Source organism: Eptatretus burgeri, chromosome 2 (assembly GCF_056783735.1).
Source record: "Eptatretus burgeri isolate ZD-2024b chromosome 2, Ebu_testis_v1, whole genome shotgun sequence".
NCBI classification, from domain to species: Eukaryota; Metazoa; Chordata; class Myxini; order Myxiniformes; family Myxinidae; genus Eptatretus; species Eptatretus burgeri.
This window is the reverse complement of record NC_140962.1, coordinates 71,361,566-71,388,661: the sequence shown is the minus strand read 5'-3', so window position 1 is coordinate 71,388,661 and position 27,096 is coordinate 71,361,566. Positions and strand designations below refer to the sequence as shown.

The 27,096-nt window shown below is 43.8% G+C and overlaps 1 protein-coding gene across 17 annotated transcripts in view; it reads right to left on the bottom strand.

Moving 5' to 3' along the window:
- Window positions 1-5,999: 5,999 nt before the first annotated feature.
- LOC147032278 (mitogen-activated protein kinase kinase kinase 20-like) overlaps window positions 6,000-27,096 on the bottom strand; it is a 153,288-nt gene continuing 132,191 nt past the window's right edge. For all 17 annotated transcript variants that reach the window (XM_085869719.1, XM_085869722.1, XM_085869724.1 and 14 more), the window contains 4 exons: window positions 15,845-15,995; window positions 9,365-9,484; window positions 8,920-9,152; window positions 6,000-8,812 (listed from right to left, as the gene is read on the bottom strand). In XM_085869719.1, coding sequence (XP_085725845.1) covers window positions 8,252-8,812; window positions 8,920-9,152; window positions 9,365-9,484; window positions 15,845-15,995 — 1,065 coding nt within the window. In that variant the 3' untranslated portion in view covers window positions 6,000-8,251. The remainder of the gene's footprint in view (window positions 8,813-8,919; window positions 9,153-9,364; window positions 9,485-15,844; window positions 15,996-27,096) is intronic.

The window sequence follows — 27,096 nt, the reverse complement described above, 5'->3', positions numbered from 1 at the left end:
CTCTTATGACGTTGAACTGCAGGACAGCATTCCATGTGCACACATCACAGGATTCCGCAGAAGTGCATATCATTAGAATCTCCACTTGTAAGCACACCCGCAAAGGCACCTAAGAATTACGAGGGCTAATTAGTAAGTTCGCAACCTTAAACATGGAGGTTGGAAAATAAGATGTGAGTTTCAATGTTGTTTGGTTAAAAACATGAAGTTAGAAGAAAAATATGTTTTGTAAGTTTGTCAACACTTATTTCAATAGATGGACTTCATGATCATCCTTGGAGTCATCACTCAAATGAAATGCGTGTAAATAAAAAAAGGAAAGAAAGAAGCTTTTCATGATGTAAGAAAATGTTTTTAGAGAATTAAGCCCAAAATTTTGACTTCGTTTTATTGTCATCAACTATTATCCGTTTCATCGATTGTTTGTCGGCTGGCAGGATGGCGTAGAGGTACGCACACTCACCTCTAAGTTGTCTCGGCTGGGTTTGAATCACGACACAGCTATAAATCGTCATCCTGGTGTTTCACAGGCAGAGTAAGCCTCGTGTTCGCTTAACGGTCAGGGTGGCTGGCTTAAGATCTTAGGGTTTTAGGATCCTGAGTTTGAGCCCCTGCGACGCCGTTAAAAAACACCAGGTTGGTTGACTCAGCCTGTCATCCATCCGAGGTCGGCAAAATGAGTACCAGCTTACTCGTAACGAAGGCAGCGCATCAGCGGCACAGCAGTGCTCCCAGCGATGATGTAACCAGCAGCCATGGGCTGTATATACGAAATGATGATGGCCAGCAGGGTGATTCATCAATATGTGTGTCGTCCCTTGGATGGATGTTAAACTGGACATCCTGTTTGCCGGCATTTGTTGCTGGACGTTAAAGATCCCACAGTGTCTTTCTCGAAGTGTAGGCAAGCTATCACTGGCACCATGAACAAATTACACATTCCTGCCCTGGCTTGCTGTGTCAGGGTGGCGACCCACCCAGGGTTGTAACTCGAGGCAAAGAAACTGTTTCGGCAGCACCTATTCTCTGTGTTGAGCATGGTTCATGATCTGATCTGATAGATGAATATCTGCCAACTTGGTCGCCATTAAAACCAGGCTGCATCTCACAAAAGACAGAAGAATGAGGTGCGTTTGAAAATGCACTCGAGGGAGTAGCATAATTATTATTAATGTGCCTGTACATGGTGCACCTAATGAGGTTCCATAATGAGGAAATGAATATCAACCCACTTCCCCATCCCGTGTCCCAGCATGCATTTTCAATTTTTACTTTGTCCACCGATGTGACAACAACCTTGTCAATAATACTCAGATTACACGTGCAAGTCGTACTTTGATGGAGTTCAAACTGCCACTTCAAGCATGCTGAACGGGGAACGATTCCCTCTGTATATCCACAGCAGAGTGCTGCCATTCTGAAAGACACCATTGTGCAATTTCTCGAAGATTCGGGTAATTCTCAATACAACCAGTTGTTACACGTATATATGGTCGTTGTTACTTAACCGCTATTGATGGCGTTCTAAATGAGGCCATCGGCAGCCCCGTGGAACACTGCAGACTGGACCATTTGAAACAGTGCTATGGCTTTTTGAACACGGCACGACGCTCACAGCATGCTCACTCAGTGCATAAGTTGAAATGCTGTAAGCTTTCAGCAAGACTTGTATGTGCCACGCACCTCGAGATAAGCTCATTTGACCATGTTTCGTTTGAAGCATTTCTGCTGCTGTCAGATATGTGTGGAATGACACATATTATATTGTATCATAATCGTACAAATCAGGTGGTTGCTCAAAACAGTTGTCGCTCAGAGCATAATTCACTGTTACTAACGGGCAGGTAATAGCACGCTGGTGCCTAATAACGGTGGATTGAGACTGTAATAACATGAATATAGTTACATATTGACTGTATAAGTGCAAGGCATTAGTTTCTTCAGAAAGACGGATTGTAAATTTGGGTTCCACTGACATCTGGATGTCTGCTTTCTTTGGCGTGCCGGCATGGCTGTTTCCAAAAGGTGGGCGATTACAGCAGACAGTAACTAATTGCTTATGTTGCCTTGTCAAACCTCTCCGCATGCCAGTTGATGCCTTGGATGGGGTGTGCAGGTTCCCGAAAGTTATCCATTCTTCCGATATAAAACACCCGAATTAAAGCAGAAAACACGTTGATTTGTCACTATTGTGTATGTTGGGCAATGTTTTTTTTTTACTGCCTAATGGAATCTCTCATGATGAGGCCAAAGCGCAAGGTCTGTTGCTACATCGCAAGCAGGTCGGTGGTCTTTCTGTCTTATAACGTCCATTCTCCAACATTGCCACCTCTGCTCTCAGTCCTCCGACACACCCCAGCATGCACGCGTTCTTCCAGTAGCCTCTTCTGGTTAAACTTCCAAAATCCAGGCTGACTGTCAACATCAACTCTTTTGTTCCTCGCTTCTCCAATCTATGGAACCACCTTCCAGTGGTTGTTCTGTCTCACTCTTCCCTTCAGGGCTTAAGGGAAGCATTGCACCAACACCTCGTACAACCCTCCTCCGCAATCCTGACCCTTGAACTTTATTACCCCAAATTACCCTTTCCCAAACCAACCCTTCAACCTGATGATTATCAAAATTATCCTTTTTCAACCCAAATTATCCTTTTTCTATCTATCTACCTCCTGTTAGTTTATCCCCATGTTGGTTGTGCCCAATTGTTGCCTTGCTACCCCACTGTCAAATTAACCTAGTTAGTCCATGAGCCTTGTTCTATGCCTGGTGTTGGTTTAATGGTGAGGGGGGGGGGGTGGGCTTTGGATCCTTAGGTCCTGAGTTCAAATCCTGCTCAGCTGTTGAATTAATACCAGGTGGGGTTAACTCGGCCTGTCATCCTTCCGAGGTTGGCAAAGTGAGTGCCAGCATGCTGGTATCCTGCGTCGGAGTGGCGACCCATCCAGGATTGTTCCAATAGCCCAGGAGCCTGCTTAAGCAGCACCAACACTCTGCACAGAGTATGGTCCCAATCTCCAATCTTTCCAATTGAAAAAGACAAAGCCAGAGTGAGTGAGTGTGAGAATGAGAGTTTGAGTAAGACCGAGTGTGAGAGATATTTGAACAATTATTTCAGCTTATTAAGTGCTTGTTTCAATTGCCACCCAGATGACCAGGTGGCCCTTTCAACTGTCTATGATGGGACTGCAGGCTTCCCAACCTCAATATAAACTAGAACAGCACCAGGTAGGGTGCATATCCTACCTCCAGGACCTGAACCAAAATCTAATCAGCTTGTTCTTGTCCACTAACCAATTCATCCACCTCATTTTCTCTAAGTCCACAAATTATTTTGAGATATTATGCGAAACAGTATGTCTTTTGGCCCCATCTCTCAATGGTGAAGAATCACTTAAAAATTAGGCTGCTGTTGGCTTAATGGTTAAGATGGCTGGCTTAAGATATCAGGGTCTTTTTGAGCCCCTATTGTCGTTCCGTTGAAATAACACCAGGTGGGTTGTGGGTTGCCTTAGCCTGTCATCCTTCCGAGGTCGGCGAAATGAGTATCACCTTACTGGAAGCGGGGGCACTGCATCAGTGGCACAGCCACACTTCCAGGAATGATGCAATCAACAGCCACAGGCCACATACAAAACATCCATCCATCCAATGGGACCATCCTCTGCACAGAGCATTGGTGCTGCCAAAGCAGTCTCCTTGGCTATTGGACACAATCGGGTACAGGTCACCACTCTGTCTTCCATCCTTCTGATGTCAGCAAAAGGAATGCCAGTTTGCTGGTATCCTGTGTCAGAGTCAACCCCACCTGGTACTAATTCAAGAGCCAAGTGGGATTTGAACTCAGGATCCTAGGATCCTAAGCCCACCACCCAAACCATTAAGTCAACACCAGGCATGCATTCAAAACAAGAGCTTAAAAAACAGAAAAATTCTCATATCTGGATTAGTATCTTCACCAAAATCGAATCAATTCGTATTTGTTACTTATCCAACCTGTCCACCAAATTTCGTCCGAATCTGTCCACAACTTTTTGAGATATCGTGCTATATATCGTTTTGGCCCCATCTCTCAATTGTGGAAGAATCACTTTGACAACATTACAGTGTCGGATCCGGACCTTCGCCAAGATCTAATCAATTCGTCCTTGTCATACATCCAATCTTTCCACCAAATTTCGTCCGAATCCATCCACATATTTTTGAGATATCCTGGTCAAAATCAGACAGACAGACGGATGAAACATAACCTCCGCCAACCTTTGGAGTCAGAGGTAGCTATCGGATTTGGTGCTTCCAAGGTAGGGTGTTGCATCAAGTGTATCATCCCTTGAATGGACATTAAGCTGGGTGTCCCATCTGCTGGCATATCTGGTGGACCTTAAAGATCACACGGTGTCTCAGTTAAAGATCACAGTTCGGTTATCACTGGTACCCTGAACAAAATGACAAATCCCTGCCACCTTCAATCGACTGTCGAATGCCAGACGTGACCACAGCAGCTTCATGAAAGACTTCGGAAAGAATTCCCTGGCCAACCCGATAACAAAGGGTGAATTGGGGCCGTTAAAGTAGAAGTAGTAGATACAGTACATGCGTGATACTTTAGGTCCCGGCAGGACCTCATTTGATGCGTTTGAAAAAGAAAAAACTGTCAGAAAAGACAACCAACCCAAATGAAAGGAATTAAACTTTAAAGAGAGTTGAAAGGCATTGTGTTCCTTTAAACCATATTCCTTTACAAATGAACAAATTATAAATTTGAATTCAAACGAAATCAGAGGATGGCAGAAAGTGTATTTTGGATGCCCTCAGCCTCAGTGGTTCTCCAGTGATAACGAGTCATCGTTTGCCGAGTTGGTGGTGTTAGGAGGACAACACTGGGTGTTGCCTTAACCACTGGGCCGCAGAAGGAAGCTCGGTTGTTTAAACAGCCCTTCACCGTGTTTGCTCGCTTTGCGCGGCCTGGTCGGGCCTGCGAGGCATCGTGGACTTGGAAACGCCAGTCATATATTTTCATTCCATCTCGAAACATAATGGAGTGTAAAATCTGAGACGCCTGCAGATGTAATTAGAATGAACTGGAATGACATGAAACAAGGAATGTAAGAAGGGAACGTAAATGAACCATAACTAAGAACACTTCCGGGAATGTCTGGTCGCCGAGGATGTGATTAAAAGTAATTTGGCAACCAATGATTTAGATTGATTCTTGAGCCGGCAGACACGAGCAGGAAAGTTTCTTTCCAGCAACGATACCATATTGTTTATACAGCTCACTTCATGGGGAGAGCACGCCCTCCAGTGACAGTTTTAGGAGGTTCCTATGATGGTACAACCAGTTCCACCTTGGCACAACAGCAGTCATGAAAGCGATGGCTGAGGTCGTGTCGGCGGTCCTTTTGATGGAGACTTCTGGTGTTTTTTGATGGAGACTTCTGGTGTTTTTTGATGGAGACTTCTGGTGTTTTTTGATGGAAGTGATGTTTGGTATAAAAAGGATAGTTGGTTGGTATATTATCCTAAACTAGCCAGGTGGTGGCTTAATGGTTAAATTGGTTGGCTTAAGATCTTAAGGTCCTCAGTCCAAGCACGAGGGTCTGCGATCTTTGCTCTTTTAATTGTTCCAATTGACAAAGTAAATAATAACATTGCATTTGTGTGCAAAACATTCTACATTCAAACACTTTTGGAAGAATTGGGCTTCTTACCTTCAACTTCAAGCCAGCCTTTCTGGAGAAGACTAGACTCTCAAAGACCTACAAAATAAGTGACGATAATAAAATATACTTGATGCAACACCATATAAATCACTCAAAAGTGAGAAGACTGTTAGTTCCAGATAATCAACATAAATTACCATTCATTTACTGGATCCCAAAATGCACAGAAGCCCATGCAAGATGAGGTTCATCATCGCAAGTAGAGAATACAGTTTGAAACCATTGTTAGGTAGTATTACAGATGTGATGTGCCTAATTTATAAATGATTAAAAATACCATGAAAAGGCAAGGTTTTATTGTGGTATTAAAAAATTCTGGATCGTTGATAATTCCAAACCTGTAATCAACAGTATCCACAACATTAATGAAAAGAAAAAGAGCAATCATAGATTGTAGACCCTCTCCAGGACTTGTTTTGTGTGGCGTTTGTGTTCTGGTGTGTTACGTAATAAATAAGAGACATAACTAGAACTGCCACTTTATAATTGCTGGCAGTGATGACCGAGTACCAAGACATCCTGCTTTGATGCAACCCTGCTTTGGTCGGACAGTTGACCCAGACCCATGACGTTTACTATTATTCAATTGAATTTAGAATGGGATTAAAATAAAATCAAATGGAAGACCAAATAGGTACAAGTCCTACATTGGAGTAATCTGAAGGAACCAAAACAAGCAAAAAGCAAAGATTAAGTCATTAGGAGGAACCTACAAATGATTCGCATTTCAGCTGCTACTGCTCGACCCTCAAACCCATCCAGGCACAGCCAAGTGAGCCGAACTCAAAAAAAATTAAAAAGAACCCAGATCTTCAACCCAGATCGAAATGGGGGCTTATGGATTTGGTCTCGTTTTGGGGAGTTAATTTGGTCCGTGCGTGCGTACGTGCATGTATGTGTGCATCCGCAACCATATCTGGGACATGTATGGACCGATTTTTAGTCATACTTGGCACAAAGACAACACATGACGGTAGACATATGCACATCATTTTGCTTTGCGATGTGATCAAAGATGGCTGACTGACGGTCATTTTAGTTGTAAACACCCCCCCCCCCCCAAAAGAAAACCTGGTGTCGAACATATCCTCAAACATTTCTCGGACATGCATTTACCGATCTTGTTCAAAGTTGGCACACACATAATGAATGACGACTTACATATGCACATCTGTTGTTGTTTTTTCAAGATCAGATCGAAGATGGCTGACTGGTGGCCATTTTGTGACTTAAATGTGTCCCCAATCATTTCTCAGACATGCATGATCAAATTTTGTTCAAACTTAGAACAAGTACAGCACATGATGGCGTACACGTGCACCTCACTTTATTTTGCGATCTGATCAAAGATGGCTGACTGGTAGACTGGCAGCTCATTTTAGTTGTATGGTACATAAATATGGGTTATCCCTTTAATTTCATGCAGCAAAATTACTAAAACAACGGAGGCTATGACATTTTATGTCTTTTATACTTGTTTAAACAGGTTTACATATCATTTTCACTTGACAAAGATCATCAAACTCACCTTTATATATCGATCTCACTTTACGTGCTTACAAATATGGTGGCGCAGACAGTGTCGGTCATGTGATTCACTCTCGGAGTCACTCCCCGTGTGCAGATATTAATTTGTTGCCAGCTGTTGGGATCCATGTAGATATAACGCTTGCAGAGCGAGGTCAAGGTGTATTTAACAATCTTTAGAGAAAAGTAATGCAATGACGAGTTTCCTTTTATACATTGAATGCTTAATGCTCATTTGAGTGCATTTTACTGTCCATTCAAAAACAAAAGTTGCTTGGTGTCATACGTAACCAATCCAGACAATGTTAAACTATAGGAAAGTTTTTGTTTTCTCAACACTCAGATTATAACTGTACATAAAATCAAGTCAATTGTTAAATCATTCTTTTTCATTTAAAGCAAAAATAATATCACAATTAGACAGCAAAAACAACGGTAAGAGCAATAACATTATCTCGAATGTACAAAACAAAATCCATCTTCAGAAATATATTTTTAAAGTGTGTGCATATCATTTGGATAAAAAAAAAAGTTTACAGTGAAGTTGGAAAACCCCAAAGTGTTAAAATTCACTGTACAATACAGAATCCATTAGGAGAATATTATGTGTGATCCCTTTTCACATCTGTGAAATATCCATGGGCATACTGGTCAAAAAGAGTAAGGAACTATGTGCTGGGGCCTTGAATATACTCTAAACACCTGCCTTGATTTATGGGGGCACTGCATCACTAGCACAGCCATGCCTCCAGAAATAATGCAAGTATGTAGCTGGGTGCTGCATCTGAATGAATGAATATCCATGGGCAACCCTTTGAATAGGGAAAATTCAAACTGAATAATGATTAATCATATAAGTGGATATAAAGTAGATTCTTTTAAAATTTGATCCTAACATTGACAACACAATCACAGGATGATTAAATAATACATTTTGTTCTCAAGGAACCCCTCAAAAAAGTTATCTGGGCTTGATTTCTGGAGGGAACACATGGAAAAAAAAATTATACTCTTTTCCCATAACCCTGCGTGACTCCTTGCCTTGTTATTGTACCTTTGACCTTTGGCCTCCTGCATCCACTCTGCCGGCTGCAGCGGATTTTCCTTTTCACTTTGATCCAACCCTCCTCTTGGTCATTTTTCTCCATCCTTTTTGACTCTGAATTGTAATCGGAGTCCTGTGGCTTTTGGGATTTCTCTGTGTTTTGTTTTTTATGGGTACTACACTGTACCTTGGTTGCAACTCGAGATGTTTGTGATTGAGACTCCTGCTTTCCAGACAAGTGTGGTCTTGTGCAGCCCTTACTTGGAGTAATATTCAGCGTCAACTGCCCTTGTAGGCACCGATCTTCAAGTTGCTGTGGTGTTATGAATACGTCTGAATCAGCAGTACGAGATGAAGCATCCGAGCCAGCTCTGAGATAGCCATTACTCAACTGGTGGTTCAAAGAGTCAGCATTGCTTCTGCTTTGGGAAGTTTGTTTGATGACATTGTTCATAGATCTTGGCTCATGGTGTCTTTGTTGGAAACTCCCATCTTGCGAGATATGGAGTGATGATAGATTCTATAAAAGGGAAATAAAAACAATATTTCAATATAGCCTTGGAAACATCGTCATGAAGGTTAACTATTTGGTGTGTTGTTGCAGATTACTCCACTTTACTGCTTTACCTGCAGCAAAGAAATATCAGTTGACTTCAGGCATGAAGACAGCTGGGAGCCAATGGGTGAAGCACCTCGCTGTCCAATATGTTTTTGCACAGCACCAGAATATGTAGAAACATATGGTTGGATAAAGATTATGGGAGAACAGGATGGCATATGGGCTGAAGAGGAGCTCCAAGAGGGGATGTGGCGGTGAGAACTTCGGTCATGTAGGACCTGGACAGGTCGCACCAGGTCCACTACGGAGGTAAGAGGGTGCCAAAAATATAACACAGTTATCAAGTAATACGAACACAATACAAGATGAGAAAAAATGTAGAGAAAGAAATGAAATTCAATGTTGTAACATCACAGTCAAATGCAAGTTGTTAAATCTATTGAATAGACTAGTATTGGATGAAAGTTACAAATTTTTCAAACTTTAATGCATGACTGCAGTTCGCTAATGTACTTGAAGACAGTGAGGGTGATGGAATGGGGTTTCCTCCCACCCCCGGTGGCATAAGTTGCTGTCGACCATGTCGTTCCCTCCAACACCCCTGGAGTGCGGGTGAAGTTATACTTGGTGATGCTGCCTCAGGATGAGAGAAGTTGAGAGAGAGGCATCACCAAATCAATCTTGAAATAAAATCTCAGTTCATATATGTATGTATGTATGTATGTATATATATATATATATATATATATATATATATATATATATATATATATATATATATATATATATATGATATTTAATTTTGTACGGTCAAATAAAGATTTACTTCTCATGACAGGAATGAGATTGCGGTTTAACATCAGCTTCTTGAAGTATCTGTTGAGGTTACTGCCTCGATATCAAAAACATAATAGTCCCATCTTTGATTTCATGTTACATTTGTCAAAATAAGTTACTAAACAAATACCTTTCGACAATAGTTGTAAGAGATCTCCCTATATTCTATAAATCCTCAACCCCCATCTTGCTATTGCGCTGTGACTCGTTCAAGACACCTTACTTATCACTTTCATGATACGATGAATAAGCAACACAAATTTGGTACAATATACAGCAATTGGAGTAATCAGTAGCAAGATCATGACCAATTAAGACCGGTACAATGAACAGTAAAAAAAAAACATACAAGCTGACTAACATATCTTGCAAAAACTTCGTTTTGGCAAGATAATAATGAGAAAAATAGCAATCGACAAAGCATGAACAGCATTCAGACATCAAGGTTTCATAAAGGGAACAAGGAACGCACATGGTGCCTCCTGATGGATCCTGTCCAGCATATAGAATGGGCATCATTCATGTTTGTGTTTATGGCAGTTATTACCCTTACCGAAGGAGAGGGTATTGTATTTGGGTCCGTTTGTTTGTTTGTCTGCACAGAATTTTCATGTTTTTCTCTGCAACTGCTTGTCTGATTGAGACGAATTTTTCACCATTGGTGCAACTACTCATGTTGATGTTGAGATAATAATCGTGACGACATAGGTCACGTGGTGCGGCAGCCATGTTGGAAAAACAGAAAAACCTTGGACCTCTGTTTCTCTGAAACCGTACCAAGGAAAAAATTGAAACTTGGCACTTCGCAAGTACTCCTCATGGGGAATGAGTGTGATATTTTTGTGACGCCATCGGTGGCTTTGCTATGACGTTATAATTGCATATGTAGAATGCTACATCCGATCAGTTTGAAAATTTTTGAGGGTCATCTCAGGATAAAATGGTCCACAAAAATTTGTTTTTAATTGTCATCGGTCACGTGATTCAGCAGCCATATTGTTAAAAAAAAAAAAAAACCTTCAAAAATCTTCTCTGAAATGGCAAAACAGATCGAGGCGAAACTTTACACATATGAGCACCTATCCATGAGGAACAAAAGGGTCAAACATGATGTCATATGTCACATGGTTTGGCAGCCATATTGGATTTACCCTAAAACCTATAAAAATACAACACTGAAAATAAGTCCTGGCGAGGGTCTGCATTCTCTGATTGCTCTTTTTCTTGTTCTTATTGTAATGATGGTGTACTCTATGCCGATTCAAAAATGGTACAATACAAAGGACAACAGAGATATGTAAAAGTGTTGTGTTTATTTATTTCATTCATGAATTCAAGGCCTCGTTTATTGTGTGAAAGGTTTATTGTATCGGGATCAGGGCCATGTGCACCATACCTGGGACAGAGTGCTGGCTATCATGCTACTGATTGGGGTTTCATAACAATATTGTGCCATTGTCTGTCTTTGTAACTTGTGCAAGAGTGCAGATGTCTCCCAATGTCCTTACTCTGTATGTAATTTCTGTACAAGCTCTTCATTGAGCCTTAGACACTGCATACACATTATATGAACAAGAAAGGAAGTTTTCATCGAGGACACAGCCCCCATCTGCACTTTAATGATGAGATGTGTTTTACACACATTAATAAATAAATAAATGTTGAAAGGTAAAAGGTTAAATTTATAAATAAGTACTGTAGATAATTCAAGATGGTATGTCTGTAGTGGTGATGGTAAAGTGTGTATAAGTAAATAATTCAAGGTGGTAGTGATGTTGGTAGTGGAGATGGTAAAGTATATGCAAGTAAATAAATAACCCAAGGTAGAATGTAGGGAGCGGTGATGGTAAAGTGTACATAAATGCATAAATAATTCAAGGTGGTATATGTGGATGTTTGAATGGTAAAAAATATAGCAATAAATAAATAATTCAAGGTGGTATGTTGGTAGTAGTGATGGTAAAGTGTGAAAATAAATAACGGTTCCCAAAAGTATGTCCAATCCTGCACTATTATCTCCCATAAATTTCTTCTTAAATTCCCAAAATTCCAAATTGGCTCTGATCTCAAAATCATTTGACGTGCATCATGCTCCTGAGATATTATTCCATACATGTGCCAAATATGAAAGAAATCTGTGCAGTCATTTTCGATTAGATGCTCCGGTTGGACTGACAGCACCCAAAATATAAGTGCCAGGCGGGCTGATGTTCGGTTGGGGACTAAAGATGCATATCACAATGGGGACACAGTGCTCCCATCATGGTAATGGTTAGGGTTGGGGTTCACAGGAGCTCGTGCGATGAGATTTGCCACAGCGATGATACAATGTTGTTATCACATACCACCGTTCAGACTTAAAGCCGTGGTAAGTTTATCTTGGGTGAGCCCGTTACTGCACATATCTTCTTTTATCTGTGCTTTGCACTGTGTTGTGATGTCTCATGTTTGGAACAGTGCTCGGTATCTGAGAAATGGTTCATAAAGTGCTATTATCACTTGCAGGACCAGTAACTCAATAAAATAGCATATGTTAATGGTTTTTTGCATGACTGTCCTTCCACCTTCCAACAGGTTATTTGCTAATCTGTGCATACAGTATCTGTATGCTTGCACTCCTCCCACTCTCTCCTCGCACTCCTTCCACTCCCTCCTCCCACTCAACACCGCTTCCTCCAGACTCCCATCCCACACCCCTCCCTCCGGACTTCCACCCCACCCCTTCCCCTCCCTCATCCCACCATAACCCCTCCCTCCTCCAACCCTACTCCCTGACAACAGACTCCCATGCCTTTCCAGGGACAGGTGGTGGCTTGTGTGTTTATAAGTTATGAATTGGGAGAAAATTACTGTTTAAAACGCTGAGTAAGGTGTATCGTGGTAAAAAATACGTGATCCTATAAAGTTTTATCACGATTAACCTTGGAAGCTCAGATGAGTAGCTTCACAAGCAAACAGTCTCTTTCGCTTTTATATAGAAGATACCATCACTCCAAGCTCCAAATGAAATTAAATAACATCCTAAATCCCTGTCCTTCATTGCATGGCCTGCAAGCCACTGGTGTCTCCTGGTGGCCAAAAGTGCGGCCCCTGACATGTGGCCAATAATACACAAATGTGAAAACACCCCATCATAATCTGCCATAAATGTTATCAAATTGACCTAATGGTTTCAAATGAGTGTTCCAATGTGAAGCGAAAAAGTAACCTCACTACATCAGTGGATGGCTGTTTGTAAACAATTATGCTTGCAGCCCAGTTAACTACAAAAAAATAAATAAATAAGAGTACGTCGAAGCGGGGCCTAATAGCAGCCATTTTGGAGTCCTGCAGGTGGTGTGGTGGCTCTTACACGGATTGATGTCTTATCGGAAAAAGTGGCCCCCTTCTAAGAAATAGTGAAGATCACTGTCCTAAATGAAAGCAGATTGCACAAAAAGGAGAAACAATAAGATCTCTTGTTAAAAAGTAATAATAATAATTGTCACACCAGATGACACTGAGGCAAAACACACCATTGGGCCCGCACGTTTTACTTTGATCCATCGAACAGATATTGAGAATAGGATGTATTTCTTTTGTGTGTTTAGCAGTGACAGTGTGTGCAGAGTAAACTGTGTACCGCAGCACAAGTGACTGAACAAACACAAGAATACACACACTGACACACACACACACACACACACACACACACACACACACACACACACACACACACACACACACACACACACACACACACACACACACACACACACACACACACATACACACACACACATACACACACACACACACACCTCATCTATTTATAGTAGATTTACTGCTTTTTAAAAAAAATGATTTGATTGTTTTTCGTTTTTTGTGTATATTGTACAGTGCAGTCAAGGCTCGTGGTAAAACTAGAATTAGTACGCTGAACTGATCAGGACACAACAGGACAAAAGGAACAGCTGAGAGAGGGAGAACACTTTATTAACGAGAGAGGGTGGAAACACCAACAGCAGAGTTGAAAGCCAAGATAGAGACAGACTTGGACAAACAATGGGTGTGGGGTGGAATGAGGGGCAGGAGAGGATGCATAGAGTGGACAAGATGGATACAGAAGGAAACTCTCAGGAGGGAAAATTGGAAATTTAGAAGGAAGGATTGGTAAAAGTTAACGAGGGAAGAAAAGATCATGTTTTTGGGTTGGGAACGATCTGAGATGGTGGCGAACAGCCGCCTTGAATACCTGGAGGGAGGAATGAGAGTGAAGACAAAGTGGAAGTTGGTTCCACAGGAGGCAAAAAAGAGGAACAGAAGAGTGGAGGTGAGCAGGGAAAGGGCAGAGGGTGGAAGACCAGAAAGGAGGTGGTAGAAGACAGAGAAACCACCGACTTATCTGCGATAGGAAAGTGTTAGGCCCATAAACTCAGCTTCTTCGTGGGATATTCCAATTATCTTGAAGGTACTGGATTCCACGGCATCAAGCTGAGCAATATTTGAGACAGGACTCCAGCCGAGAGTGCAGCGCAGTACTCGATCAAGCTGTGGATAAAGGCGTTATGCTGAAGATGGACAAGAGTTCAGGTGTGCCATGGAAGGACTTTGTATGGTGGAGGATGCCCAGTCAGTGAATGGTTTTGGAGGCCAACTTAGATATGGTCATTTTCCCAAGAAAGATCATGTCTAGTAGTGAGACCCAATCGTTTGAGTGACGAACTGCTTCAAGAGGATTGTTAAGGAAGTGGATTTTGAGTTTTTGCCGCATGGTCTTTTCAAAGAGAGACAGTGAGAGTGTGAGATTTGTCAGGATTGAAACACATATTCCAAATGTTTGACCATGTTGTGATTTTTTTTCAAGGTCTGAAGAGAGGGAAGAGGTTTTGAAAAGGAAGGATGAGAGATATCACGGCAGAGGGTGGAGTCATCAGCAAATATAAAGAGGATTTTCCAGAGAGTCCGAGAGATCGTTGATGAAGATTAGGAATAGGACTGGGCCCAGTACACTGCCTTGGGGTACTCCAACCTTGACAGGTAGAGGAGATGAAAGGATTCCGTTGAGTGCCACACATTGGATACGAGAGCAGAGGAAGTCAGTCAGACATGTGTGGAGTTGGCCTTGGATGCCATGGACAGAGAATTTGGAGAGCAAGGTGAAGTGCCAGGCTATATCGAAAGCTCGAGATATGTCTCGAGACGGCCCTGATCTCGTCTGACATTGAGGGCCTCTATCCATTGTTTGGAGAGTAGAAGAAGCATGTCCAAGGTCGAGTGACCTGGTATGAATCCAAATTGGTGATCTGAGATGAGGTTGCTGAAGAAAAGGAAGAATTTTATGTTAACTGTGATAATGGATTCCATGGCCTTGCTGATGATGGGAAATAAGCTCATTTGTCATATCCCCTGTGTTGCATATATTTAATCAATTTATATTCCACAACTCACATCTAAACTTAAATATATAACTAATGTCAAAGTGTTTCCCTTCTCTTAAAATGTAATTACTTTGCATCCATTATTGCCCATTTATTTGTAAACATCTCCTTTTTGATTCAATATCTCGTATGTATATTGGCAAGGCAATCTATTGGGCCATTGTGAAGGCACTAACACCTGAAATTTCAGGCAGCGTGAATATATTCTACTACCACCTCATATGAGAGAATGCAGTACACTTTAAAATCTACTATAATTGATCAAGTACCCCGATGAAGCCTGGTCTCGGCTTAGCGGCTAGGATGGCTGGCTTGGGATCTTAGGGTCCTGAGTTTGAGCCCTGTTGGCACCTGAATTAACACCAGGTGAGGTTGACTCAGCCTGTCATTTTTCTAAGGTTGGTGAAATGAGTACCAGTGTACTGGTATAGGGGCACAGCATCAATGGCACAGCCATCCCCCAACAATATGATGGCTACCTGGCAGCCAAGCTGTCATATGCAAGAAAAAGAAGATGAAGTGCCCCCCCCCACCCCACTAATGTCCTCCACTACCACTGCATCAGAATAAGTTTTTGTTGAAACCTTGGGGTTGAACTCAGAGGCAAACTAAATACAGAGCTTAGGCTAGCATTTTCCGAAATGAAATGTCATGTTCACTGATTTCCACCACAATGGGAATGCAGATTTCACAACCACATCAACATTGCAAAGAGGGTTTTGTGCCACATCCTCACAGGAACGTTTTCTGGTCGTGTTGGAGATGCAAGTTGCATCAGTGCAGTTTTGTCGCAATACAAGCTCCACCTTCTTGATACATGGTGCTGTCGGCTCCGTCGCTGTGAGACGATGAGTGTGTTGTGTGCTTGTCGGCTGGCACACACTCTCCTGTTTAGGGACAGGGAATATTATAAATGCAGTGTTATGGTGACGGTTAAATTCATAACATCACGGATTTGATTAGTGTACCCATTCAGCATCTTTTCAATGGTGAATTGCAGGGGCATCCACATATTACAACATGTCATATTTGAATGAATCTACATACCTATATTGTACACTTAGATTCAGGATGTCACAATATTTTCTTCCCTTTCAGACAAAAATTGGACATTCAACAACACCCTGTTGTCCTTTGGTTTAATACCAAACAATAAATTATGTTTGTTGGGTAAGAGAAGTTATCAGGTAAAGTGTGACAATTGAACAGTAGGCATATGTTCGAAAAAATATTTTTGTATTCAAAAAGCACAACATACCTCATGGCGATGCTCAGCACAAGTTACCTAATGGCGATGCTCAGCACAAGGTACCTTGTGGCAAAATGTGTAAAAAAAAATAGACAAGACAGCTCCAAGCAAAACACAAATATCAAATTATGCTGCAATGCTCAGGTCCACCTCCCTATAAACATAAAGTCAGAAAGCTTATAATATTGTGAAGGATTCAGCAACGGAGGGACTCTCAACCCACTCCGGCCGTCTCCGGGATCTATAACGCCGGCCGGCTCAGCACAGGCCTCGGGTCACGCACCTGCAATAGTGATACTAACGTAATCCTTGTACCTTGCCAGTTGGGGAAATAGAACCCCCTGGTTACAGACTGGTTTTGTCAGATGCCGAGCGTTTTCTGCCAGTCTGTAACCATTTTGTTTTTATATACCAATCGAACGGATCGTTCCTCGACGCGACACAAATTAATCCATAGAGGCAACTTCATACAAATTAACCAGATTTATTGGGGAACACGGGGATCACAACACAAGCAAAATTCACGACAATATTTTTATTAAGAATCCTCAACCCGTTCTTAAGTAGGGAACCACGGACTACAGGTTTCGAGGGGGTCGCTACCGAGATATGCCTTAAACAACGTGCAGACAAGGACAGACAGACAAACAGCATGCATGCAAGACAAGCAGAGTACTTGGTGAGGTTTCATGGATGACAGGACAGTGTCAAAAGCACGAATGTTGCTCGCAACAGGCGGATGTCCACGGATTCAAGCTCCAGCTCGAACGCGCCGTGTGGCGAAATGGAGGTGTCGTACTCTTGCTCCCTTCACACCGCATGCGGTCTCCGCCCGCTCTGACTCCGCGTAAGGTCGACGATAGGCCTCAGCTGATCTCTCTCACGGTCCAGAATACAAATCCAGGCCAGGCCCGTTCACCAGACAAGGCCCAAATAGAGGTGCCAGGCTCCGGATCGGCAAATGTGTCGAGCCGTTGGTGTGAGCAGGGCAAGTGGATCGGCAAACGTGTCGAGCCGTTGGTGTGAGCAGGGACTGTCAGAGGCTCCGGCGTCTCCTCTCCTGTCTTCCCGCCTCGAAGCCCGACTTCCCAACTCCGTCCTCTCAGTTTCTCCGTGCAGGCCGCCTCTCCCACTGCCCCAAAAAGGCCGACTCGACGTACAGGCAGACTCTCTTATGTTCGCTCGCTTTGAAACACGAGCACCCTCTCAACCGACTGCAGTTTTCCAAACTGCCAAACTGAAGTTGTTCACGAGGTCTTTGCTTGCTCTCTCGTTCCACGAGCACGCCTCTCTCGGCGAAAAACCGACCAAACTCCTCCCCTTCACGTCACTTCCTCTTTTTGGCCACACCCTCTCAGCCGACTGGGCGGGGCCTATCGTCCGTGATGGGGTAGAAGAAGAAGAGGGAGTTCTCGTTCCACCACCACCGCACAACAATAAACAGCCTCTTACACCTCCCGACACACATATAATGTCCATTTTACCAAACAACCTAATTATATATGCATTTAATGGGAGAACTGAGCTAATCCTATATTTAGTAGTCCAATAAGGGCCATTTCCGGAACAATATGATATACCATAATGATAACACTACAACACTTTTAAAGCTCAACAAAGCCATTACATAGTCCATGAGTGATGTGTCATCCTTGTACAATAAGACAATGTTACGTGTCGACCTCGCGGCACCGGAGCGAGTGCACCAGTAACTCACAGGAGGTCACGGCAGAAAATAAATAAGACAATGATGTGCCCTTAGTGGTGTTTTAAGGGTGACATCAACATATGATGAGAGGCAGAAGGCTAACTTTATAAGGAATATTTATTAATCCCTACTGCCTACCTTAAGCACATTAATCTAAATATTAAAGTCGTGGCAGTTTTCTGTCCGTCTGTCTGTGTGTCACGCTACGTCATTTCATTATGTCTTGGATATAATTACGGCATAGGAAGGCTGACTCCAACATCTGCCATTTATACTTTGATGCAGTTTAGGCCGAACACATCGTCGAACCTGTTATACTCGCAATCGCCATGCCCTACCCTTGCGTTTTCCGTTCAATGTGAAACACAAACAAAGCGATTGTTAAAACGATCATCAAATATCGAAAGGATAGGCATCATGGGCCTTCCAACCAACCCAACATTCATAGCCTTCAGGCCGCTTCCGGTTACTTTTTCTGCAGTGATCGATGCAGCGTTCCGGACTTCCTGGCCCCTGGCCAGGTTTTTTTTTCTCTGGGAGAGTTTAAGGCTTTACTGTGAGAGAAACAAATTAGCCTAGGTTTCTTCATACAGTAATATCGTTTTTGTAATCATAATAATAATGTAACTTCAATAATAATAATAATAATAATAATAATGTAGTAACTATAATCGTAGCACTGCAATCCCTTTGGTGAGACTGCAATGTTACTGGTTGAGACCTCCGCAATTTACCATCACGACCCTGTCCTAATGTTGGAACCCAAATTTGGTAGCAATCTGAAAGGTGGGTCTGGAGAAGAAGATTTTTAAAGGAATTAAATGTGATTTTCCCCAAAGTTGACTAAGTCAGCCTTTTTGACACACTTCTGGTCATGTGATTGGCATGACTTCGACAATTTAATAAACATCCCTACCATTGCCTAATGTTGCAACCCAAATTTGGTGGCATTGTGACTTGTGGATCAGGAGAAGAAGATTTTGGAAGTAATTTGCGAGACCGCCATTTTGACACACTTCCGGTCACATGATCAGTACGGCCTCCGCAATTTAACATCAAGGCTGTGTCCAACCTAATGTTGTAATCCAAATTTGGTAGCATTCTGACTAGTGTGTCTGGCAAAGAAGATTTTTGAAGGAATTTACGCGATTTCCACAAAAATGTATTAAGTTGGCCATTTTGGCACTTCCAGTCACGTGATTGGCATGACCTGCAATTTAACATCCCTACCCTGGCCTATTGTTGTCACCAAAATTTTGTAGCATTCTGAATGGTGGGTTTGGAAAGGAAGATTTTGGAAGGAATTTACATAATTTTCCCAAAAATTGATTGAGTCTGCCATTTTGACACACTTCCTGTCACGTAATCGGCATGGCCTCCGCAATTTAACATCAGGACCCAGTCCTCATGTTGTAACCCAAATTTGATAGCATTCTGACTGGTGCTTCTGGAGAAGAATATTTTTGAATACATAAACTAAGTCAGCCTTTTTTTCACCTATTTAAAGTCACGTGACCAGAACGAGCTTTGCAATCCCTGTTTCCAGCCAGGAGAGGGATGTTGCTGCCAAATTTCAGCTGGATCGGCCCAGCGGTTTGGACGGATGGTATGCGATGACAATATCTTATCTGGAATTTAAATTCCAGATCAGCTTATGATATAGTAACTGTAATTGTAATCACTGCAATTGCTTTGTCGAGCCTGCAAAATTACTGGATTAAAGTGTTGTATTATTAATGACTCAATGAGAAGTGATGAACTGATCATCAAATTCTTCCAGTGGTACGATGAGGGAGGCAACCAAACATCGTCAACGCCTGCATGAAAAACTCTCCATTGAAGCGACATTGTCTAGTCAAGTCATTGTAGGACAGGAGGGCATGTGCCCCGTGTAGTCCTATCGTCGGTAAAAGAGCAGCTGCTCAAGACTCCTCTTAAACCTGTCAGTCGTTGATGTTTGGACGGTGTCTTCAGGAAGTCCATTCCAAACATTGACGAGCTGGTGTGTAAAAGAAGGCTGCTCTTATCCTGCAGTACACCGAAGGCTTTACTAATTTCCAGGAGTACCCGTGAAGGCGACTGTCTGTACAGAGGGTCGGTGGTTCTTCAAATGAGATGATGAGTTCCCTGCACAGGATTCTGTAAAGCATGATCAAATGACCTCTTCGCCAATCTACAGTCCAATGGCAACAGATCCAGATTTGCAAGGCATTGCTCTTAAGAGAAGATTCCTTGCCCCTGTACCATGCGTGTTGCACAGCGTTGCACTTTCTCCAACAGGTTACAGTCCCGCTTCAGAAAGGGTCTCCATAATGGTAGACAATACTCCAGATGCAGTCAAACAAAGTTTGCGTTGGCTGTCTGGAAAATTGCCGGTATCATGAAAACAAAGGAGTGTCAGAAGCAATGCATCACCGAGCATTCTCTGTTTGCTGTCACATTAGCCTGCAATGAGACTGACAGTGTGCGCACTGTACCAACTCCAAGGTCGGTGAGACTGTCAATCTGTCAGTGTCAATCATCACAAGGTCCACTATACCCAAAAGGTATTGCACCATGGAGAGGAACCATCCGAGGTGCATAACCCCACATTTGGTCGGGTTCACTTTCATTTGCCACAGTTGTGTCCACTCTTCAAGCTTGTGTATATCTGCCTGCAATGCCTAATTGGTGTCGTGTTCCATTCCATTATACCAAAGCTTGAGGTCATCTGCAAACAACAATGATCAACAATTGAACCAATCAACCAAGTCATCAATAAATATCAGAAATAGCACTGGTCTGAGCACAGAGCCCTGAGGAACTTCACTGTGAACCTCAGCCCAGAGCAACAACAAACCTCCATAATGGTAGTCAGGATTCTGGATTCTTTAATCGCATTTCTGAACTAAAAATAAAAAACCCAGTTTGCTATGCATCTTCGCTTTCCATCAAACCTTTTTTTTTTTCCAACTTCAGTGCCAATGCACCTCTCTCACCCCTCCCTGTCAAAGCAACCATCACACTCTTCCCACTCCAAGCTTCCCTCTCACCTTTCTCAAAAGCTCCCCCCTCACCTTTCTCCCTCAACTTTTCCCCACTCACCCTTCTCCCTCCATTCACCCCCTCACTCACCCTTCTCAAAGTTGCCCCCCCCCTCACATCCACAAAGCTGCCTCCTTCCACTGCCCTCTCTCCTCCATCTCATCACTCCACCTCCCCAAATTCTCAACTGCCTTCTGTCCCCTCTCTTATTTCTCCCCACTGCACCTCAATCCGGCACCACAGAGCCTTTTCTCCTCCTCATCCGGCCCCCTCCCCGAGCTATTCTGCAATCCCCCACACTCTTTCAACAACTCTCCTTATCTTCCCCCTCCTCCCTTGTCCTACACTCCCCTCCCCTCTCTCTTCATTAACAGTGCGGACCTCAAAAATCTGGGGCTTTCGCTCAAACCTGACATCTTTTCATCCAGGTTGCCACTGACAAACCAGACATAATCTGCCCAACAGAAACTTTCCTCCCTCAAGACGTCTCTGACTCCCGAGTATCTCTCCCTGGTTACTCTCTCCTCCGGTATGACAGACCTAAGCCTCGTCCTGGTGGAGGAGTTGCTCTCTTCATTAAAGATTCTATTCCTTACTCTCTATGCACTGCCCTCACCCCCCACACCCCCAGGAATACCTCGAGCTACAGCTTCCCCTCAACTCCCACCTCATGTTTATACGTGTGCTGTCCCGTCCACCAAACAGTGATGACTCTATTTACACTTCAATATCCGAAAACATGGACCAACTTCTATCCCCTCATCCGAACTCTCTCTTCCTCGAATGTGGTGACCACAATTGTCATCATGCCAGTTGGCTGGGTGTGGGTACCTCTCTCACCTGTCATGGCACTTTAGCAAAGCACTTCTGCAACTCATTGGGACTGACTCAACCGGTCAACTTCCTGACCCGGATCTCAACCAATGGTACTCCATCTCTTCTGGATCTGATTTTGACAAATTTCCCTGAAAATATCCGCTGTTATTCTTCCGCTCCAATCGGTTCTTCTGACCACGTGCTTGTCAAAGTGGACATCTCTCTGGGTTTTATGAGAGAACCATCTCACCACCGTCGAGTGTGGCATTTCACTCAGTCTGACTGGAAGGGTCTCCAAGCAGCCATCAAACTTCTAGACTGGTCTCCCATCGCTACTTTCTCCAACATCAACTCATTCTGGGATTTCTTTCTAAGAAACTAGCTCTCTCTCATGCAAAGATTTCTCCTCTCGTCTTCAGTTGTCCTGCCCTTCCTCTCACCCATGATTCACTGAAGCTTATGGCGAGGCAGTTTTCCTGAAACAACTTGCCTTTGCCTCATGGAAAGCAAATCCAACTGAGGGCAATCTTAGTTCCTTCGAAAATCTCGGAACAATGTGAGTGTCTACCCTCAGGAGAGCCAGAAAACAACATCTTTCTAACCTCATCTGAAATCTCAAACCTCTCTCCCTCCTCAAAATCCTGGTGGCATCTAATCATATCTGTTTCTGGTGTATGTTCCTCCTCCATCCCCTCCCTTACCTCAAATGGCTGCACTGCTGACACCGCATGTGAAAAGACAGAATGCCTAAACCCGGTGTTTGCATCTAGATATTGTATCCGAAACCCATCGCTTTCTGCACCCACCTTACCCCGTCACACTCAACTGTCCCTGGACTCTGTGTCCTTTTCTTCTGACAACGTGGAGAGCTTGCTGTCAAACCTTGACTCAGATTCTGTAACCGGTCCAGACGGCATCAGCCCACGTGTCCTAAAAACCTGCTCCTCTGCTCGTGCTCACCCTCTCTCTGTTCTATTCACTCTCTCATTTGCTGAAGGTCATCTGCAAGCAAACATTACTGCTCTGCATAAAAAAGGTGCAAAAACAGATTCCTGTAATGACAGACCAATCAGCCTTCTCCCAATAATCAGCAAGGTTATGGAATCCATCATCACTTCAGACATTAAATCCTTTCTCTTCTTCAATGGCTTTATTTCCGATCATCAATTTGGTTTGAGACCAGGTCACACTACCCTGGATATGCTGCTCCTGCTCTCCCAACAATGGATGGAGGTACTCAATGCCAGACATGAAATCAGAGCCATGTCCTTTGACATATCAAGGTCTTTTGACATGGTCTGGCACCCTGCCCTGCTCACCAAACTCTCTTCTTATTCCCAAACTCTCTTCCAAGGCCATCTCCATTCATGGCTCGCAGACTTCCTCTCCTGTCGCAGCCAACGTGTGGCCCTAAATGGAGTTCTCTCATCCCCTCTTCCTGTCCAGGCTGGAGATCCTCAAGACAGCGTTCTGAGCCCTGTTCTTTTTCTGGTTTTCATCAATGATCTCTGCAACTCTCAAGAAAATCCTCTTTATCTCTTTGCTGATGACTTCGCCCTGTGCCACACCATCTGTCAACACTCAGACCGGCAAGCAGCAACTTCTTCGCTTTCTTCAGATCTGGATAAAATCAAAAACTGGTCCAACAGGTGGAACATGTCTTTCAATCCTGACAAATCTCACACTCTCACGATGTCTCTCCGAAAGAACCGTTTCGAACCCACTCCCACCCCCCCCCTCCCATCTACTTTTTCAACAATCCTCTGAAAGAAGTCCTTTCATTCAAGCTTTTGGGCCTCACTATTTGCCACAATCTTTACTGGGAAAGTCACATTTCCAACCTGGCCTCCAAAGCCAGTTGCCGCCTCGGAATCCTCCGTCGTGCAAAGTCCTTCCTTGGCCCACCTGAGCTGCTCACCACATACAAAGTTTTCGTCTGCAGCCTGATGGAGTACTGCTCTCCCCTCTCGGCTGGTGCTCCTGCCTCTCACCTTTACGTTGTGGAAACCAAGGCATTTCGGATCATTGGTATCTCCCGCGGTGAGGCTGAGTCTTTGGGACTCTCACCGCAGGCAGGTTGGTGGTCTTTCTGTCTTCTACCGTCTCCTCTCCGGTCTCGCCCCCCCTGCTCTGTGATATGCCCCCCCCCGCCCATATTTCCGCAGGGCGTTCAAGGTCCGCCAGCAACCCCCTTCTGGTAAAACTATCAAAGTCACGAATCACTGCTCACTTTCACTCTTTCATTCCTCTTTTTCCCCGATTATAGAATAAACTCCCACACTCCCTTCAATCCCATTCTTCCCTCCAAGCCTTCGAAACAGCTGTTCACCACCACCTCTTATCTTCCCCCATTCAAAAAACCACGATCTTTTCTTCTCCTGTTAATCCATCCCAAACTCACCTCATTCAAATTTCCTGCTTTCCTTCCTGAAAGTCCCTGTAGTGTCCATCTTGTGTACCCTGTGTTCCCCACCCCATCCCTCTCCCTTTCACAGATCTCCTAATGTCTCTGTTCCCCACTGTTTTGTCCTTCCCTCTCCTGCCCCTCTTGTCTCATGCCCCCCTTGCCTTGCGTTGTATGTTCACTCTCATACGAGCCTCAACAATGTATACAACCCCCCACCCCCAAAAAACCCCCAAAATGACAACAACAACATTTTCTGACACTTTTTGGTGCCATTCAGTCAGAAACTTGGAAAGCCAAGTCTAAAATGGAGGCCGCAGGCCCCAGGCTTTGAGTTTCCCAACAAGACGTCGATGGGGGACGGTGTCAAAAGCCGTGCTGAGGTCAACATAAATGACAGATTTATGCTTATCTACCGTGATGGTCCAACTGTCATATGCCCATTGCAGGTTGTTAAAGTACGAGCGAAGTTGGCAGAAGCCATATTGTGTATAATAACCACGAATGGCTTCCTCTGCATCCTTGATGTCATCAGTTAGCCATGTTTCCGTAACACCCAACACACCTGGGGTGCATTGAACAGCCAACATTCGCAGCTCATCCATTTTGTTAAACAGACTAAGTACGTTGGTGTACATTGCAGTGATATTCCAGGGTGTGTTTACCAACCAGATTGAGTCATCACGGTTGTTCTCCCCCATGGCCTTGGCTTCCTTGTGATGATCTCCAATCCGCGGATGATGAGGCCTGCCTCATTTTTTGAACATTTCTTACGCTGCCTGACGAGCTTTCGTTTTAGTCTCTCCTCAACCATCAGATCTGGTTGAACACTGACAGGGATGCCTCGAAGGTGACTGGACCAGCTGAGAAGTAGTTAATGCTCAGTGTTTGTGTTAAGTACAACCTTCAGAGGCCTCGGCTCTAGGCCTGGGATTGCAGGATGCTTCCTGAGCCTGAAGACCCCTCTTGAACTCCATTCTCTCATTTCCTGAAATCATTGCCGTAAAGCATCGGGTGAATAAGTTGACGTCATCTTCAATGCGTTCCTCCACACCTTCTCTGGCAGACTGGCACACCAAAGAACATAACATTGGTGGAACACCACTGTCTGTCCAGTTCTGCAGGCGATAGTACCAATTAGGAAGTTGTGTTATGCTCATGTTGTTTTTGCATAACCTTTACCCAGACACCGCCATCATTGACGACCTTGTTATGAGTGTCTATAATCATCATTGACACTACCTTTGATTCAGTTAAAGAGGTGGCACCACCCATCATGTCGTGAACTCTCCGATGTCTAGATTTCGCATATTTATGAACTTCCGCTGTCTTCACAGCCTCTGCTGGAGTTTCCGTGCCCTCTGCTGCAGTCTTCATTCCCTTTGCTGCAGTTTACGTGCACCCTACCACGGTCATCGTGCCTTCTGCTGCAGTCACCGTACCTTCTGCTGCGGTCACCACACCTTTCTGCAGCGGCTACTGTGCTTTCTGGTGCGATCACCGTGCTTTCTGATGCGGTCACCGTGCTTTCTGATGCGGTCACCGTGCTTTCTGATGCGGTCACCGTGCTTTCTGATGCGGTCACCGTGCTTTCTGATGCGGTCACCGTGCTTTCTGAAGCGGTCACCGTGCTTTCTGAAGCGGTCACCGTGCTTTCTGATGCGGTCACCGTGCTTTCTGATGCGGTCACCGTGCTTTCTGATGCGGTCACCGTGCTTTCTGATGTGGTCACCGTGCTTTCTGATGCGGTCACCGTGCTTTCTGATGCGGTTACCGCGCTTTCTGATGCTATCACTGTGCTTTCTGATGCTATCACCATGCTTTCTACTGTGCCTGCAGCTGGCATGTCAACCAGCTCAGTATATTCAGGTTTATGCACGATGTCTCAGCAATGGTGCCACTTCCTGCATTTGCGTGGGCTGTGAAGTTTCAACTTCTGTGGCTGTGAAGTGAAGTTCAGTTTCAACTGTGAAGAGAAGACTTCGAGCTGCAGGTTTGACAGGTCGAGTGGCAGTAAGAAAGCCATTGCTACGATGGCAAAATAAGAAAAACAGGCTTGCCTGGGCCATGAAGTACCGCCAGTGGACTACTGAAAACTGGAAGAAGATCTTATGGACTGATGAATCAAAATTTGAAATCTTCGGTTCATCACGCAGGGTTTTTGTACGCCGTCGAGTTGGCGAAAGGATGGTTCCTCAGTTTGTGACGCCAACTGTCAAACATGGAGGAGGAAGCGTGATGATCTGGGGCTCTTTTGCTGGATCCAGAGTCAGCGACTTGCACAAAGTGACTGGCACCCTGAACCAAAAGGGTGGCCATAGCATTTTGCAGCGCCATGCAATACCCTCTGGTCTATGCCTAGTTGGTGAGGGGTTCATCCTACAGCAATATAACGACCCAAAACATACCTCCAGGCTATGTCAGAACTACCTTAGAAGAAAAGAACAAGACGGTAGGCTTCAAATCATGGAATGGCTAGCACAGTCTTCAGACTTAAACCCCATTGAGCTGGTTTGGGATGAACTGGACAGAAGGGTGAAAGCAAAGCAACCTACAAGTGCAACACATTTGTGGGACCTTCTGCAACAGTGTTGGGAAGAACTTTCCGAACAATATTTGATTTCCATTGGAAAAACAATGCCCCAAGTATGTTCGGCTGTTATATCTGCAAAAGGTGGCTACTTTGATGAGTGAAAAATTTAGATTAAATTTTGTTCAACAAAACGATTCCATGATTTCTTTTTTGTCTGCAGTTGTTTATTTGTTCTATGCTTTAATTTCAGAGTA